The sequence below is a fragment of the Mastomys coucha genome, unplaced genomic scaffold (genome assembly GCF_008632895.1).
Source record: "Mastomys coucha isolate ucsf_1 unplaced genomic scaffold, UCSF_Mcou_1 pScaffold8, whole genome shotgun sequence".
NCBI classification, from domain to species: Eukaryota; Metazoa; Chordata; class Mammalia; order Rodentia; family Muridae; genus Mastomys; species Mastomys coucha.
The window spans coordinates 70,091,253-70,110,261 of NW_022196914.1; the positions used below are offsets into that span (position 1 = coordinate 70,091,253).

The following is a 19,009-nucleotide window of genomic DNA, read 5'->3' on the forward strand; positions in this document are numbered from 1 at the left end:
TAGAGGTTTATGAGAAGATAATAACAATATCCATCTCCAGAAGCTTAATTACAGCCATGAAGCAAGTTTCCCAAAGGCCTGAGGGAGGAAATTACTAAAAGGACTGTCCCCCAAGGGTTTGTTCTGTTTTTAAGTAAACCAGCCTCTTTGGTAGTTACTCTGAATACAGAAGTGAGTAGATAATACCTGCTTTCAGGGAATTCCCATCACTGTGGACACCCAAGTGTCTTCTCAAGACAGATAACTGTTAACATTAACTAGTGCCTTATTTTATGATGGCTAGCTAGGGCAAATGAAGATAAACTTAGTGATTCTTGAGTGGATAAGCACACTGAAAGAAGTGTTGTACAGATATCTAGGGGAGGAGAGTCCAGAGTAAATTCCTGAGGAGTAATAGAGGTAAAAGCCAGAACTTTAATCCTGTCAGGGAAGGGCACCTCTGAAAGAAATTGTAAGGGAGGGGACAGTTTGTGCGTCAGCCTGACAGAATCTTTTAACGGAGAGGTAGGTGACTATTTTCCAGGAACCTTCATTCAAAACTAATACCAGGGGTGAGGCTGGTTGATGGTGGCCGCATCCACAAAGGGGGACAGAAGTGACTCTGTAAGAAATGTTGCACTTTAAAAAAAAATCAGAAAAATATATTATAATTTGTGTCTTTAAAAGATAACCCAATTTGGGAAATAAACTTTTAATGAAAAAGAGAAGACAGGAAAACTATACCTGATTGGCTCTGTAAAGGTATCCTGGAAGTTTGGATATAAACTAGGATGAAAATGTAAGACATGATTTTTAACCCAACTCCTATTCCAGGATTTGTGTGAAAAAGCATTTGCCTTCTTTAAGTTTTCAATCTGCATTCCTCCAAATCGCATTAGTTCTTCTTTTCAAACATATTTTTAGTACCAAATATTATTCAAGTGAGTGCTGAGTATATATCATGCTGTGTGCTAAAGTTGTCTGTGTTTCTTAATCCTCATGAAAGTCTATTTTATCTCCACTTCATAGCTGAGGCAGCAGAGATGGAGAGAAAGTTAAACAATTTTGAGATAACCAACCAGTGAGCGGGAGGGTTTGACACTAGACCCAGACAGCCCGACTCCACGTCTTCTTTCTTACCTGGTCCTCCAGACTTTTTCTAATTGCTAAACATAATCTCAAAGAGCAGATGTTTTATGTCAAAGAAAACTCATTTGTCATGTGTGGCAAAGGATGAGTTGGCCATACTAATGTGCTGTTCCTCTTAGCGTGTGCAGGGGAATGGCATCAACAAAAGGAATTACAGAGCTCTGAAGGAAGCTTGGTTTCTAAGCTTTTTTTCATTACTTATTACTTGAAGGGATTCATTATCATTAAAACTTCTTTGAACAGTTTTGACACGTTATTTTTCAAACCCTATTTTAATAAAAACCAGAAATTTTCTCACAGTGCTCTAAAAGAAGGGCCCCAGGCCAGGCAGTGGTAGTACACACCTTTAATCTCAGCAATTGGGAGGCAGAGGCAGGTGGATTTCTGAGTTCGAGGCCAGCCTGGTCTACAGAGTGAGTTCCAGGATGGCCAGGGATGGACAGAGGAAACCCTGTCTAAAAGAAAAAGAAAAGAAAAGAAAAGAAAAGAAAAGAAAAGAAAAGAAAAGAAAAGAAAAGAAAGGAAAAGAAAAGAAAAGAAAAGGAGGGGGCCATTAGTGATAGTTACCTGTAAACTAAAGACAATATATATATATATATATGTATATATATATATATATATATATGTGTGTGTGTGTGTGTGTGTGTGTGTGTGTGTGTATAACATTATAATATATGTGTTACATATAATATAAACATATATTATCTTATTCTAGTATATATTCTACTTAATATATGTTATATTTTGGGATAGGTATCAGGAATTAGGAATCACTTTAAACAGAGAAGACCACTGGGGCCTCAGAATGGGTAAAGTTACAATATGATTAGAATGCACATATTTAAGCAAGACCAGAAAAGGGTAACATATCTTAAAATACCAAGTATTAGTCAAGACAAAGATGTTTCAGTCTCAAAGTCAATCAAATAGTTGGTAGAGGATTAGTGAAAGCTGACTGGATTGATATGTAATATAAAAGATTGGACCTGGGCTCTACAAGATCTAGCTATCCAGAGAAATGTTTATCCAGAGAATTGAAGTCAAGATCTCAAGTCCAGCCTTGGCTTGGAGAGGGGTTCTGAGAGAAGGGAGGGGTGTCTGGGAGCAGCAAAAAGAACAACTTGAAGTCAAATCTTAGATCCAAGCTGATTACCTGTGTTCTGCTTGACACAGCCTTTCCAGTCTGCTTCTCTCTGTGTTCTGCTTTCTCTCGGGATACTTCTCTGTCTATATTCTGTGTCTTGCTATTCTAAGAGATCTCTCTGTCCATCCTCTGCCTGCTTGTATATGTATCAGTTCTCCAAACAGTTCTCTCCTTATCCTTGAAAGTTCTCTAGGTAACTTATCTCCTGCAGAACACAAGCCCAGCCTTTTATTTTACATATCAATCCAGTCACTTACTCCTAGTTTTCTTTTTATGAATCAGCATCCTGGACCCTTTGATTCTTAGGAGATAGCAAGCGTACATTTTTCTTTTTCCTATTTTTGGTTTTTCGAGACAGTGTTTCTCTGTATAGACACCTGGGCCTAAACTTGCTGTATCCCAGGCTGACCTTAAACTCAGGAATCTGCCTGCCTTTGTATGTGCCTGTCTTTGTATTTTTCTGACAAGCTGGCTCACAATTTAGCTATCTCTGTTCCTTTATATTCGTGAAGCCCCTCATAATTCATATTACATCTTTATAATTTTGCATAGTTGAGAAATTATGTATTTTCTAATATGTTTTTAGGGTTTTTTTCCCATAACCTTAACGGCTGTCCTGAAGGTCGCAGCATTTACTACTTTGCTGAGACGTTAGCCATGCCTCTGCCTCCTGTACTCATGCTGTTTAAGATTATCATGGAGTTATTAACAAGGAGGATATTCTTCGAAGGAATGTAAAATATGTACATCATATATAAACAAGCCTTATGCCCACAGCAACCATCGACACACACCAGGGCCCTGTTCTAGGGCCACACCAAGCTCAGCAGTCTACCACTAGAACTTAGGACTTAGTATTCCATTCAGAATATTTATTAGTCAAGCTCATAGAAACAAAAGGTAGGGTTAACAGTTGCCAGGGCCTAGGAGGAGTGGTACTAGAAACTATTGTTTAATGAGCACAGTATTCAGTTAGCAAAATGATTTCTGGAACTAGACAGTGAAGTTGGTTACACAGTAGTGTAGCTATTTATAACACCACTGAGCAATGTACACAGAAAAAGTTAAACTGTAAATAGTTTAAAAACATAATAATGTTCAGAAGCTTGAAAGATGGCCCAAGTGGTAAGAGTACTTACTACATTTCCTGAGGATCCCTCTTCAGTTCCTAGCACCCACATCTGGCAGCTTACAACCATCTGTAACGCTAGCTCCCAGGGGATCCAACTCCTCTGCTGTCCTCAGGTACCAGCATTCTCATGCACAAACCCACGTGCAAATGCATAAATCAAACATACTTAAAGATAATAAATGGCACAAGACTTTAATCCCAGCACTTGGGAGGCAGAGGAAGGCAGATTTCTGAGTTCAAGGCCAGCCTGGTCTACACAGTGAGTTCTAGGACAGCCAGGGCTACACACAGAGAAACCCTGTCTCAAAAAACCAAAAGTAAAAAATAAATAAATAAATAAATAAAAATAAAAGTAAAATCTTTTAGAAGCTTACCATGGCAAGATACTTGGGATCAAGCTATAGTTGTATGATAAAGAAGAGTTTAAAGTATATGAGCTTCCATAGACATAGCAATGATTTCCTCTTAAAGGGAAGCTAGTGTATTTCTAACTTTTTACAGTGCAAAACAGATTGTGCTCACTAATTTTGCCCTAGAAAAATCAAAGTAATAATCATTGTACCCAATGGAAAATAAAACAAAACAACAACAGCAGCAGCAGCAACAACAAAAGGACAGTTTATATTTCAGAAAGTTGGGAGATGTCTGTAATTCCTAGTCAAACTACATATATATGCACATAGGAAAATGGCCAATGACATAACCAAATAAAGGGCAGAAGGCTGAGCTGCCCCCAATGCTGCAAATGAATCTGGAATATATATATATCCCCTAAAAATAGAGGATAGAATATTCATTTATCTATAGCCCTTTCCCTTTCTCAGCATGGTGATTTATATCACTCCCCACTTCAGAGAAGGTGGATTTAAGAATTCTAGGCCAAGGAAGTAAGATAGCCATACAAACAGGAGGGATAAATGATTGTCCTCAGATACATCGCTGGTACCTTCAGATCCATCTCCACCCACACCAGAAACATTTATAAGCAAGTGTAGATCTTTCTCTGGAAAAATAGGACAATGCCAAAAAGAATAGTCTGACAAATAATGATATAGGAGGAGGCTGTGGGTATAGGCACACACACATACACACATACACACACACACACACACACACACACACACACACACACACACACACATGCACACACACAATGAAGAAAAGCTTTAAGGAAAGGTACACAACTGAGTTTGAATTTTTAAACAAATGATTGACTGCTTTTGTGCATGAAACTACTATTCTTGTGTCTCCCTTGTAGGGATGTGATGAGTCATTAAGACTATATGCCACCTAAAACCTAAACATGTGAAGTGTAATACACTGAGCACTGAGGAGAGGATTAACATGCAATACCGATAACTTTATAACATGACAGTTTATGAAAGCAGGAAGTCTAAAAGTAGCCTTCAAAATATAGTATTCTGTACTTCCTAAGATCTTGATAATTTAGGAATCTCTTGTCAATAGGAAAGCATTGCATCCAGATGTATTCATAGTGAATGTAATAAGAAAAAGAAAACACTAGGAAGCAACTCAAAATCCCCCTCTATAAATGAGAATGACACAGTACTTCTTAATAACAAGGAAATGTTGCAAGAGTTCAAAGTGACTTGTTCATTAAGGTTCAGACACAGCGTAGAATACCAGGAAACTGTAAAAACGGATGTCCATGGCCATTTTTCCTAAAGAGTTGACTTGGCATATCTGTAGTTCAGAACTTAGGTACATAAGGCTGGCCTGAATATTTAGGTCCTAATATGGTTCTAAGAACATCTGTGCTTGACAATTTGAAAGTAGACTGTGTCTATTATAATCCAAAAGTAGAAGTTTACTGAGAAGGCAGAAGACTAGGTGCTAGACAGGGTATGGTAAAGTAAGATTGTCTGAGAAAAACTACATTTTGTATTAAAAATCACTCTTAATAACTTACTCAACTGGTGTCAGTTAATATCTAATATTTAATTCATGTTATGGATAAATGTCAGTTACACCAGTTACACTCATTTGTGAGTGACAGAAGGGTGAAACTGTATCTTCAGGTATAACCAATCTACTGGAATACAGGCAACTTCCCTTGAAAGCTGTTGTGGTGCATTTTGGGCCCTAATAGTTGTATGAGAGAGGTGTTAGGTAACTTAACAGCAATACCCTGCTATTAATATTCAGTTTTACTTCGGAGAAAACATAACCAGCATATCAAACCATTTTCAGAATAAATATAAAAGTACTTTCTAAATTTAGCTTACGTTCTAAAGATGAGATTGAGTAAGGATACAAATATCAAGAAGTAATATAGGTCAATTGCTAATATAGAGGAACTGGGTAGTGTTCTAATGAATGAAATTGTGATGGTTGCATTCAACAATATATAGACAGATAGGGGTACCTATTAAATTTTCCCGTCCATAGCAATCCATCAAAGGGCAGTGACTAGTAATGAACACTGCTGAAACAGTGGCAACTTCTCCTCCTCACTCTGTAGACAAAGGCATGTGCGTTAGAGGCCCAGTTCTCCATGGCCAGGCACCCTTGCCAACCTGGACTTCATCACACATTTGTATAAAACAGGGAGGCTGTATCTCCTCCATTCAAAGAAGACACTCTCAGATGTCTACATTTTATTTTTGAAATTTTCATGAGAAAAAAAAATATGCCTTAGAATAGGGATGGCATTGAACGAAAAGGGTGCGGCTCCATTTTAAGTTAGTCACTACCTTTTAGTGTTAGAGGTAGAACCAACATTTACAGACTTAAATCTCAGTAACCTGAAGGTAGATGGACCACTCCTCCCCTGTACTGGCAACTTCCAAGTGCCATCCCACTGAGCTGGTTAGTGGCACCATGTTTTCAAATTCCTAGCTTAACACTCATTTCTGGGTGCATGGGGAAGCCATGCATTAGTCCCTATGAGACTGGAACTCAGTGTTAGTAGAGGGCCTGGCAGCTGGGTGGTAGGGACTTCTGAGAAAGCTTTTTGGACCTTGGGTAATTGTAGGCAAGTAAGTCACTTGGGCTCCTGCTGTGTGTGTGACAAAGAAGGGTGTGGTGGTAAAGTAAGTTATCTCACTGGGACAATATCCTCTCTGGGGATAGAGGAACACCAGCATGATTACTGCTGGAGAGCTTAACACTGCACGCAGACACTGTACTCTCTGGTCAGTGTTAGCTTTCTGCGTTTGGTAAACCTGGAAACAAGGAAAAGGGCTCTTCAAACAGCTTCTTAATTTTATTTAGGTTGGAGATTTTCCTCCTTTTAACCACTTTTAAATTCACAAAATAAATAAGGGTAAACCATCCATAAACACCCCACTCTCCCATTACACACATGCACACGAGCAATGTCTTCCCTGCTTTCTTTGGAATTTCTAGAAATATGCGTTTAGGGAGCCTGCATGAGATATACTAAAGTGTGAGCAATATTCTAAAGATGGGTCAGGTCTAAGAAGGCCTGAACGTCCCTGGGCAGTACAGGAAAAGTGAAAGGATTATGGATAGAAGTATGTGGAAAGCAATTTATTGACATTTACTTTATGAAGCCTGAGAGTCCCCAGAGAGGACAAAGTCACCAATGGACACTAAGGTGCGAACAGCCTGTTATTGTAATAAGCAGTCCCAGTCTCCACCAACTTCATTCCTTCTACATCAATTTTCCAAGCTGTTTGGGTGGGTCACAACCACACTCAAGCATCCTGTCTCCAAATGCTAAATAAATACCAAGTTCCAGTCAGACTGGGGAAGCAATGCTTGGCTAACGTCACTGAAGATTCGGAATGCTTAGTTTCGCTAGATAATTCACCTTCAACATAATCGAAGTCGGCACACCCAGAGGAACATACATCCTTTGTGTAAATGTTGAAAGCGATAGGCAAGGCATGGAAATGTTACTTCTGTCAGGAGCAACTGGAACCAACTTACAGAGAAGCTACCATCATAGAAACGTATTTTTTCTTAAGTATTTAAAAATTTTAATTAAAATAGAATTACATCACCCCCTTCCATTTCCTTTCTCCATTCTCTATGTCCCTTCTTATTCCCTCTCAAATTCTTTTTCTTAGGTTATTTTCTTACATATTTATAAGCACAAATGTATACAAATGCTACCTACTGCATCTGTTTACTGTTGCATATATATATATACACATGTATATACATATATATATATATATGACACACACATGATTTCAGGGATAACCATTTGTTATTGTTCTACTAATTATTTCAGATGCTTCCTGTGGGTCAAGTCCAGGTCTTGAAAGTAGCAAAGATTAGGCATGACATAAAGTCCCTTTCTGAGGGGCTGTTAAGAACCAGGTGACCTAAGCCTCGATACACAAATCAATGACATTATAAAAAAAATAGGTTCTTAAAACAGCAAGAAGACAGCTGTAGTACATGTAACCTCTTGACCAACATGTTACATTAGATTTTTTAGCTTAAATACCCCAGCAGCATCTCATTCAAGGAGGTCAGCTACCATGCCACTTCGTTGAATTTCCAAGGGACAGTTCACATCTCCGCACCAACCTAAAGCATGACTTTTTTTTTTTTTTGATATAATAGAAATGAATTTCTGGGGAGTCCTCAAGTACCCTCAGCTTTGCTGTCCAAGTTGCCTAGTGGTACTGAGAGAAAAGTGACTTTGAGGCAGTTTCTTTGCTTTTTGATAAAGAAGATAAAGAAGAAAAGTTCAATGGCTAGGGGTGTGTGCCTTATAAAAGGTGCTCGCAGAGGGAGTCCTTTCTGAATAACACAGACAGCTGCTTTTCCAGAGGAGGGCATGGCCTTGAAAGTCTCCAGAGCTCTGCTGTCTGCGTGGCTGCTTTGCTGTCCTGCGTTCTGGATTCAGAGTTCCGCCCCTTTGCTTTGTAAGTCAGCAATTGACCAGGCCGGGTTGGGCGCTTTTTTTTCTCCCTTTCTCACTTCCCTGCGATGTTTTGAACTGCCTTCTCACAGACGTCATTCAGCCCTTGAGGAATAGTTTCTGCCTGGTGAAACTGGATGGTAATTCTCATTCACAAAGACTCGCAGCCGCGTTCTCAGGGGACACAGCGGAAATTGGCTTGGCAGGTACCTCGGGCCACCCAGCCCACGGAGCAGTGCTCCTCCAGCGACTCCTTTGCTCTGCAGAGAGCTTTGTCCCCGCGGTTGGTCGCCCTGAAATGAAACTTCCTTGACAGCTCGCCCTCTGCGTGTCACCAGGCTGCCAGGCACTTTCCTTTTGCACTACCTGAGTGAGTGCCTAAGGGGGGAAAACCTCCAAGTCCGTTGTTATGGAATTGCAAAAAAGAGATTAAGTGACCCGTTCGCTGGGCTGGCTTCCCTTGTGACCCAGATGAAGATGAGATTCAAAATCCAGTTCCTCTGTGGGCAAGGCAGGCAGAGAAGGAACTCCCTTCGGAAGAGCCCATTGCTTGGGTATGAAAGAGGAAAGCCCGCCTGCTGCCGGCGACACTGAGAGCTGAGGCAGGAGGCAGCCTTCCCAGCCAGTGGAGAAACCTCCAAAACCTTTGTGGAAAGCCTGCTGATAAGTATTGATCAGAAGAAGACTTGAGCATTTCCCTCTCCCTTTTTCGTTTTCTGTCTCCCTTCTTCAAAATGAGCATTATAATGAAGCCGAGATCCAGGTCTACAAGTTCCCTGAGGACAACGGAGGCAGTTTGGTAAAGTGCTTCTTTCTCCTTCTTCCCCTTTAAGACTGACATAGAACACAAGTATTAGTAATTGCTGATGAGGTGTGATGTTAAAACTTTGAGGGAAAACATATTACTGGCAGCTCCCTTTATTCCTTATTTTCCTCCTTAACCTGTCTCTTCTATCCTGTGTGTGTGTGTGTGTGTGTGTGTGTGTGTGTGTGTGTGTGTTTAACTCCTTGTGGGCCATAGCAACTTAGAGTCACTTTAAGGGAGAGAAATAAAAGCAGTGTTTTTGTTTTTGTTTTTTTTAATGAAAGCTTGCTAGTTCTCACTGTCTGATTTGGTGCCTATTTTCTCATTCTTTTTGAGTACTGTAAACATTGCCTTGGCTGCTGCCAAGCGTTAGGAGTTAATGATGCTAGAGATCTTTTATGGCTTACAGAAAAAGCACCTGGAATATAAACCCACGTGGTTAAACGTGAACTTATCGAATTCTTTATCAGTCAGTCAATCACTTCGTCTTCACTTTGTTACTAATATGCTGTGGGTAATATAAAAGTTTTACTTCAGTGAAATGCAAGTCCCCTTCAACTGAATCTAATATACATTCTATTTTTCCCTAATCCTAACTTGATATGATCATACACATATGGTCCTTAGAGAAAACTTCCCAATAAAATTAGTTTTGAGTCTAGACTAGCTATTTATAGAATTTCCTATAGGGAAGTCTTTTTGTTTGTTTGTTTGTTTGTTTTGTTTTGTTTTTGAGATAGGGTTTCTCTGTGTAGCCCTAGCTATCCTAGAACTCACTCTCTAGACCAACCAAGCTGGCTTTGAACTCAGAAATCTGCCTGTCACTACTTCCCCAGCCCTAGGATTAAAAGAGTGCACCACTACTGCCCAGCTAGAGGGAAATCTTATGAATTGTTTACATTAACAGCTCACTTCTTGGATGTGGGGGGGAAAAATCATGCTGGATAAGGGAAATTAAAGCAAAAGCAAAGATTAAGGTAGAATCAGGCAGGCAGTGAAACACAGGATGTATTATGTAAGCAAACAAGCTCACATTGAAATACATGAGTTATCTGCATAGGATGCCCAGCTCTTGCTTGTGTGAGTGGCTAATTGTTCCCTGCTTTTCATACTAGTCCTTCACAGTCGACTGGAAATAAAAATGAGGCCCTCCGTTGTATTTCTGTGAATCTTAAGAAATTCCAGAAAAGGAATCTATTTCTTATAATATTTATCATTCCTTCTTAAAGAATACACTAAACAGCTTTACAAGTTGGCTGGGAAAGAAAACGTTCTATCTGGAGACATATTTGCAAGGTCCTTTTTTTCTTTTTTGCCAACTCCCCCCAACAAAAAAAATTACTGGGGAACACAGAAAATCCTTTTATAAATTTATATAGCTAATGCAAACCTCTGACACAGCAGTCAGAATATAAGTAGGTTTCACACATTTATGATTTATATCACAAATAAGTGGAAGAAAAGATCTCAGTTAAATAAATAGCATCAAGATTTATTTTTAGCTCCAGGGCTCAAGTGACAATAATTTATTTATTTCAGCTGGCAGTAGTTAGTAACACAGACAACCCTTATGCTTAAGTCATTGTCACAGACTATTATAATGTTAAGTTGTATGAGAGAGTCAACAAGTAGAGTCACAATTCAAAAGACACATTAAAATACTGATTTGCTGGTGAGTCTTCTTAACCTTAAAAAAAAACCTACATGGTATTGCTGTTAAAGCAATCTTTGTATAATAAATGAATGTCACTCTAATGTTACTGATCCGTAGATAGAACTGTGTATTACAGAAACATCTCTAATTAAGTTTACATGTGACTGAAAACTATTGATTACTCGAGAATATCACTGTATGCTTCAAATAATTAGAACTGTGAGAATCGTATACTAAAAACATAGTTCTTCATTTTATGCTTATTTTAAAACATCCTACACACACACACACACACACACACACACACACACGGACACATATTCAGGAACATATTCAGGTACACACATCCATTACCTAAAATTCGACATCTCCATACTTCTGCACCAGCCTGGGAGCTCAGCTTGCTAACACACGCATACACACACACACACACACACACACACACACACACACACACGCACGCACGCACGCACGCACACACGCACACATGCACACACGCGTACATAGATTCAGGAACATATTCAGGCATGCACATCCACTGCCTAAAATTCGACATCTCTGTACTTCTGCACCAGCCTGGGAGCTCAGCTTGCTAATGTTACCATTCTAGCTCCTCAGCCAACTTGTCCTTTTACAATTGAGTTTACATGAAAGAACCTGTTAATTTACCTTTTATTTTTCTTCATTCCAAGTATCTATATTTGTTTGTTTGTTAATTGAGAAGCTCATCTTTTGACTTCACCATCTTGCTTTGGTTAGGTAAATCTATTTTCTGTTTCAGTGGCCCACTTTCTCCAAATCTGCGACCTTCTCCAGGAATGTCCCAAACCCAAACCCTATCTTTAGAGGGTTTTTATCTGTTCTAAGCAAATATCCAGTGCTTCAGATGACTTCCTGTTGCTCTTTTTCTATCTGCTGCCCTCCATATGTATTGTAACAGGACATCTACTCTCACTTGCTGGCTATAGCCTTAATCAGACCCGTGGCACAGTCATAAGTGATTGAATAACACATTCACAATACTTCACACTCTCCTTATGGCACTGACACAATCCTAATTTTAATTAAAACTTCATAAATTAAAAAAAAATGAAATTATTCCATTTGTATTCTTGTAATACATGTCCCAGATTTTTTTCTTTTAAAGCCTACAGCACCCAGTATTCCCACCTGTCTCCCATCCAAATACTAACCAGGCTCGACCCTGCTTAGCTTCCGAGATCAGGCGCATTCAGGGTGTTATGGCTGTAGACCATGTCACAGATTTTTAACTTTAAGGATTAGGATTATGTATTTATTCAGTGGCTGTTCATCAAGTACTGACTACGAATCATGTTCTAACATAAAGTGACTCTGGCACAGATTCTCACACATTCTTTTTACACTTTTATGGCATGAGTTGAGAAAACTTCAATGTATATACTTTGCTGTTCTCATAAATTTTTCTTTCTTTTTTTTTATAAAAAGATTTGTTTATTTATTTTATGTATATGAGTACACTGTCGCTATCTTCAGACACACCAGAAGAGGGCATCAGATCCCATCACAGATGGTTGTGAGCCACCATATAGTTGCTGGGAATTGAACTCAGGACCTCTGGAAGAACAGACAGTGCTCTTAACCACTGAGCCATCTCTCCAGCCCTGTTCTCATAAATTTAGTAAAAATTGTAAGTTTGCTGCTGAGACTTTGCCTGCATTTCTATTTCTGTTGCTTCAGTATCAATATTTAGTCTTCAAATTCTATGTAATAAAACATGACCTTTACTGTTTTAAAGATTAATTTCATGTAGATTGATGCTTTGCCTGCATTTATGTCTGCATGAGGGTGCCATGCCCCCTGGAACTCACTAGAGTTACAGACAGTTGTGAGCTACCATGTGGGTAGTGGGAATTGAACCTGGGTCCTCTGGAAGAGCAGCCAGTGCTCTTAACTGCTGAGCCATTTCTCCAGGCCCCCCTACCCCCAAAAATAGCATTTCATTTCCGTTAATATTTGAACTTGTCTCAAAAGTTGATTTACTTCATAGCTGCATATCAAAGTGATATGATTTTATTAGTTTAATTAAGATGTCTGATTTAATTTAAGTAAAAGAACCAAACTATTAGTTGGCCTTCAAAATGTAAGTAACCACTTGTAAATAAAACTGCCTTTGTGCCTCCCCAGCTGTCAGAACTCTCAGTGTCCCGAAGTCACTTGTTATACTTAAGATCTTTGTGTATCTAGCGATAGAGCTGCACCCCTTAAACATGACTGCAGCTTTCATGAAACAAACTTTAATCTTATTGTTGAACATATATACTCTACTTATAGTCAGAAATGTCCTGGAAGCTTGATTCCAATATTTTGATGCTAGGTATTTTATAGAGTAAAAATGACAGGAATGGAAGTCTCAGGCTTTTCACAGTAATTCTGTATTACATGATCTCTTCTTCATGAAGAAAATATCACTCATGAAACTTTCATTAAAAATCTGATTGTGGCCGGGCAGTGGTGGTGCATGCCTTTAATTCTAGCACTTGGGAAGCAGAGGCAGCCAGATTTCTGAGTTCAAGGCTAGCCTGGTCTACAGAGTGAGTTCCAGGAAAACAAGGGCTATATTGAGAAAGCCTGTCTCAAAAAAACAAAAAAAAAAAACAAAAAAATCTGATTGTGCATTTAAACAAACTAAGCTTTATACATATACACACACAAATCCTTACATCGTTATATATAATTATATATGAACAATTTCCCCAGGGTCCAAAATTTTTAAGCATACCAATAAAAAGCTGATAACATTTTCTGAATTATGTTGCAGCTCAGACCAATAAATGGTTATACTTTTTTTTTAAGCTCTCTTCTCCTAAGGTCATAAAATTTCAGGCTGGTTGAGCATTGTTATTTTGGCTTTAAGACCACAGTAAAATAATTTTTTTTTTTAAAAAAAAGCATTTGCTTAGGCTAGCATGACTAGTTTATAAGTATTTGAAAAAAGAAAAAGGAAGATATAACATCCCTGATTAATATGTTGGTGGAATAATTACTTATAACCCTCCCATCTCATCCTCATTTCTTCTTGTTTCAATTTAACTTACATATTGTACATAGTTGCTAACTAACACCACTACAGTCCTCTGCTTAGTAATTTAACATATAATTGTTGTTGCGTTCCTCTAATAACACTAATAACACTACTTCTAGCTCTCATCTTATGGAGGACCTTTTGTGAATAGAACATGGGAGAATATAGCATATAACATACCATAAAACACTGAAAGGAGGGAGTTGGTATATCTATGTTCTCCAGATGAGAAAAAGACTGGGGCAAGGCCCTGGAACTAGCAGCTGCCAGAGAAGGCCGAGAACAGAACCCAAGTGTGTCCATTTGAAAGATAATGTTCTTTCTCAATTCAGCAGGTTGCCTCCCTCTACTGTCTATTTAATTAGCATTTTTTTGTGACTACAAAATTGGCCATCTGGTGAGTACAGCTAAATGTACCACAAGCTGCAGAAGTTATCTTCTTAGAAGCATGCGAGCTGATGTAGTTTGGGGCAGGGTGTTGAACACTGTCTATCTGAAAGATCTTTGTACTCACATCATTAAGCCCATGATATTCTTTCTGTGCTCCTATGAGTCAGATCACCTGTGTCCTAAAGAGGAGAATACAGAGCCACAGATCATCCTTCTAATTGTAGTTTAATTCTGTTCTATGCAAGCTCATCTAAGGTAAAAAAAAAAAAAAGGAAAATGTCTAAGACTTTGCCTGAAGTTTCAAACTGTTAAATGTTGGCTTTGAGAGGTATATAAGCTCCCTGCCTGTGTCTTTTTTTTTTAGAAACTTTGTGAATAGAATAATATATGGAATTTGCATATGTACTACATTTCTACCATACAAATGGTTTTGCTTGAGTGACAACTGACTGTCAAAGTGCTTTATAGTTTGGGCCATGGGGTGCATGTGTTTAATCTAATTATTTATGTTAAATTCTTATCCATATTGCAGCAGACATATACATGTACTGCTTTTAGAAGTGGCTGGGACACCTTGGGTTTTATTTAAAACATAACAAGGGAAGCACATAGCACATAGCATATAATACATTTGTCTTTTAATGTCAGAAATTTAGAGAGTCTCTGAAAATAAGCCATTTTTTTATTCTGTTTCTAACATGTACTGTTGGGCTAAGACCAATAGAAAACACAGATCTTTACATTATGATTCAAAACAGTAGCAAAATTATAGTTATGAAGTAGCAAGAAAATAATTTTATGATTAGGAAGCACCGCAACGTGAAGAACTGTGTTGAAGGGTCACAGCATCAGGAAGGTTGAGACCCGCTGTCTTAGAGTCATAGACACGGCTCAAAAGAAACCACTGAAGAGGTAAGGGTTACCATATTTTAATATCTATGTTATTTCATGTTTCTATCTTGAATTTTATGCTAGACTTGTCAGGAAAGAGCCTGTCATTCCTCATTAACACTGTGTGATGGACAGATCAGGAATTGATCCTGGTGACTGAATTAGAACTAAATACTTCCAAAGCAAGTGTGTCTTTAGTCTGGCTTCTGCATCTGAGCTTGTCCTACACTCTTTCCAGCTTCAATGAATCCAGATTCAATGAATCAAGTTCCCAGTAAACAGTGCCATGTGCAGAATTTTCCCCAGGGACAGGCCTTAATGAGGCAGATCTTTTCTTGTGCGTAGTAGCACCTTTGATCTCTTTTCTTCTTCATCGCACTATGGCAGTGATGGTTTGGACCCTATAACTAAAAATTGCCTTTATCAGAGGTAAAGAAATAGCCCACACAATAATCCCTCTGGCAGGCACTCCAATCATAGCATGGGATTTATTGCAAAAGGAGGTATTGAGGCAGAGTATAATCATAAAATTAGGGTGGTTACTCACAGGTCCACACAATTAGTACTTGTAAGATTAAGCCGAAGAAGAGGGTGAAACTGAAGAAGAAGGATTTAATGAGGCCTTTGGAGTTTTCACTTATCTCCTGGAATGATGCCTCAGAGAATCACAGACAATCTCTGGAAAACAATAAACCTGAACATACAGAGGCCATAGAGTGGGAATAAAACAAGAACAGTGGTTTACTCAAATGAGCTGGAACGGAAGCATAGTCTACCAAAAGCCAACATAAGAGCCATACATGCCTGTGAGTCCAGCATTCAGGAGGTAGAGGTAGGGGGATAGGAAGTTTTGAAGTCAGTCAGGCTGGACTACATAGTGAGGCCTTGTTGAAGAAAGAGGAATAGGAAGAGAAAGAGAAAGAGAAGAAAAGGAGGGAAGGAAAGAAAAGGTCATGTTACATGTTTACTTATACATGGGGGTTGAAGATGACTGCTCACCTAAAGTTCTATCTCTTGGTTTGTGAGGTAGCTTAGCAGCTAAGCATGTTAGCTGTCAACCCTGGTGACCTGATTCAATCCCAATACCCAATGATGAGAAGAGATGAGAATTGTTCTCTGACCTCCATAAGCATGCTATGGCATTCACAAGCACACACACCCTAAATAAACAAATGTAAAAGAAAAAATAATCTATCTCTCCAGGGATAAGGGATTTGGGGAAGGACTGAGGCATCCTGTGGTCACAAAAGATAGGGATCTAGGATGAGGAACAGTTAAATGTTAATGTAGAGATAAGTAACCGAGGCCATGCCTGCGATATGCCTCTGCTGTCCAAGTAAGTGCCTCTCTGCGCAGTCTGGTTTGGCATGAATTAGGAAGTGCTCCAAAAGAATAAAGATTAGGGAGAACTGCAGGACTTGTGGGTACAATTTCTTAGCACAGCAGGGGAAACATAAATTCTAAGTAGTTGATAGCTGACCCCAGTTTCCTAAGTGTTTGGTCTCTTAGGAGCATCCAGGCTGGGAGGAGGCTGTGAATGTGAGAAGGAGCCCAAAGGTTAAGCTGTTCTTTAGAATAAAAAGCAATCAAAATACAAGGGAAAGATGTCAGTGGATGAGCTGGAAAAGGATGACCAAAGACTAGGAAACATTAAAGAGAGGTACCATCCGCACTGGAAATGGTCTTCCAGCAGTCTATTCTGTTTCATCACACTGCTGCTGACACAGGAGCACTTGTTTTAGAAGTCAGTGTGCATGCACAAGCGCGCGCACACACACACACACACAGATATACATATACACAGAGATACACACACACAGTAAAAGTCATCTTGTATCTCTATTCCACTTAAGAGAGTACAAGAAATTAGAAGACAAATGAAACACACACACAGATATACATATACACAGAGATACACACACACACACACACACACAGAGTAAAAGTCATCTTGTGTTTCTATTCCACTTGAGAGAGTACAGGAAATTAGAAGACAAATGGAACACACACACACAGAGATATACATATACATAGAGATATATACACACATACATCACACACAGACATACACACACACACACACACACACACACACACACACACACACACATGGTTCACACACACACACTCCTGATGGTTTAGTTTGGTTGTTTGTCAAGTTGGTTTATTGACTTTTCTCTTCTAAGATAAGATCTCACTGTGTAATTTCTGCTGTCCTTGAATTGTTATATAGCCCAGTCTGGCCTCAAATTCACATCCTTTTTCCTCATTCTTCAGAGTGCAGGGATGAGAGAGGCCTGACCCACTCACATACCCTAGTCCTGATGTTCGTAACCCACAAGACTAGAAAGCTTTGTTTATATCTAATTCTAGACCCTTAGTTTAAATATTAACCCATCACACTGGTTATCAGTAGGCACAGAAACTGATAAGTAGTGTCTCTTTCCTGGCACTTGAAAGTTGGTGTTCCTAGCCTCTTTTCATTCTGTATTCTAAAATATCCCTTCCAAACTGTAAATGACACCTATGTGACTCATTAAAATGTCTCATTAGATGTAATTTCTGTGCATGATTGTTTTCAGACCTCCTCGATAAGACTGCCCCCATTGTACTTAATATTTCCTCCAGTTTAAAACATATCCCAGATGAGTCATTCAGCTCTGTGTAATTAATTTATGTGAAACATTCATGTATATGTAGAATCCAGAAGATTATAATTCCAAGTATCCATGATGTCACCCCACTATAATGTGGCACAGCACTTGTGTCAAGTAATTAACATAATACCACTTACTTAGAATAAGTCACTGTAAAATAAGACATCTTGCAGCCAGTGGTATTCTAACATGTTATAAGCCTCTACTGGCTGTGACGGGTTTTTTTTTTTTTTTTTCTGGTGCTACAACTTTGTCTCAAAACATCAGGGACCTGATCTATGGCTGCATCACCGGCCAGCATGGAGAGTGGTTCCTAAATCCACTAGAGCAGTTGCATGGGACCAAATAAGGATGATAGTCACGGAATACTGAGCATCTGCTCAGTCAGCTCAGCCTTCTTGTCAGGCATCGCATGGCAGCCATATTGGGTAAAATAGAAGCTTCAGAGCTAGTAAAATCATACAGCTACAGGAAAGCCCCGGTTTGTCTACAGCTAAACTCTCCCTGTGGCTTCTGCTATTGGACTTGATGGTCTATTTTCCCTCACTATCTACACTTCAGGTATACCTGATTTTCTGTGGAGATAGTAACAAAAAGTGGCCAGCAAGCTTGTTACGTAGCCTTCTTTTTTCGGCCCTCCTCAGTTCAAGCACCTCCTGCCTCTGAAAATGTTTCCCTTTTCTGCATATTTGACAGTCTTTTCTCCCAAGTTTTACATCCAGTCCTTCAACCGTAGACCCTAGAGATGTGTAAGAAATAGAGAGTGGACTTTGACATAGCTCCATCCCTTAGAGAGCTATCTAGTTCCTCCTCAGTCACTCAGCTCATTGACCCTCCTGCTCTGGTCAGACTATAAATTGCACTGTTTTCTTCCTTCCTGGCATTGGACCAGTTTGGAGAACCATAAACTCTTTTAAATAAATGGGACCACAGAACAGAACCTATAATCTCTTTCTCCACACCCCTAGTCCTAGCTAGCTGCTGGCAACGTTTTGTTAGTCTTTAACATTTCTGGTCAAGTAAAATCAAGAATAGCTGTTAGAACCAATAGTGAGGCTTACAGAGTAAATGAAATTTTTGGAGAAAAACATTTAAACTCTAAAAGGTGCTTTTGAAGTAAAAACAGGTATCTAAGAACTAGTCTACTTCAGGTAAATAAATGTATGAATCTGATTGCTACTCTTATTTGTAGTGGACTTTAATGTAATTTCAGATACATCTAGCATAACTTAAGTTTTTAAATTATATTTACTCTCTCCTCTCTCTCTCTCTCTCTCTCTCTC

At 39.0% G+C, this 19,009-nt stretch overlaps 1 protein-coding gene across 9 annotated transcripts in view; it reads left to right on the forward strand.

The window, feature by feature from the left end:
- Nucleotides 1–19,009, forward strand: part of Pde4d (phosphodiesterase 4D) — a 1,511,116-nt gene that overhangs the window by 1,241,926 nt on the left and 250,181 nt on the right. The window contains exon 1 of one of the 9 annotated variants that reach the window (XM_031359974.1): nt 8,189–9,064. The exons of the other annotated variants lie outside the window; for them this stretch is intronic. Within the exon in view, the coding sequence (XP_031215834.1) occupies nt 9,000–9,064 (65 nt within the window). The 5' untranslated portion in view covers nt 8,189–8,999. Of the gene's footprint in view, nt 1–8,188; nt 9,065–19,009 lie in introns of those variants that run through there. 9 annotated transcript variants of the gene reach the window in all.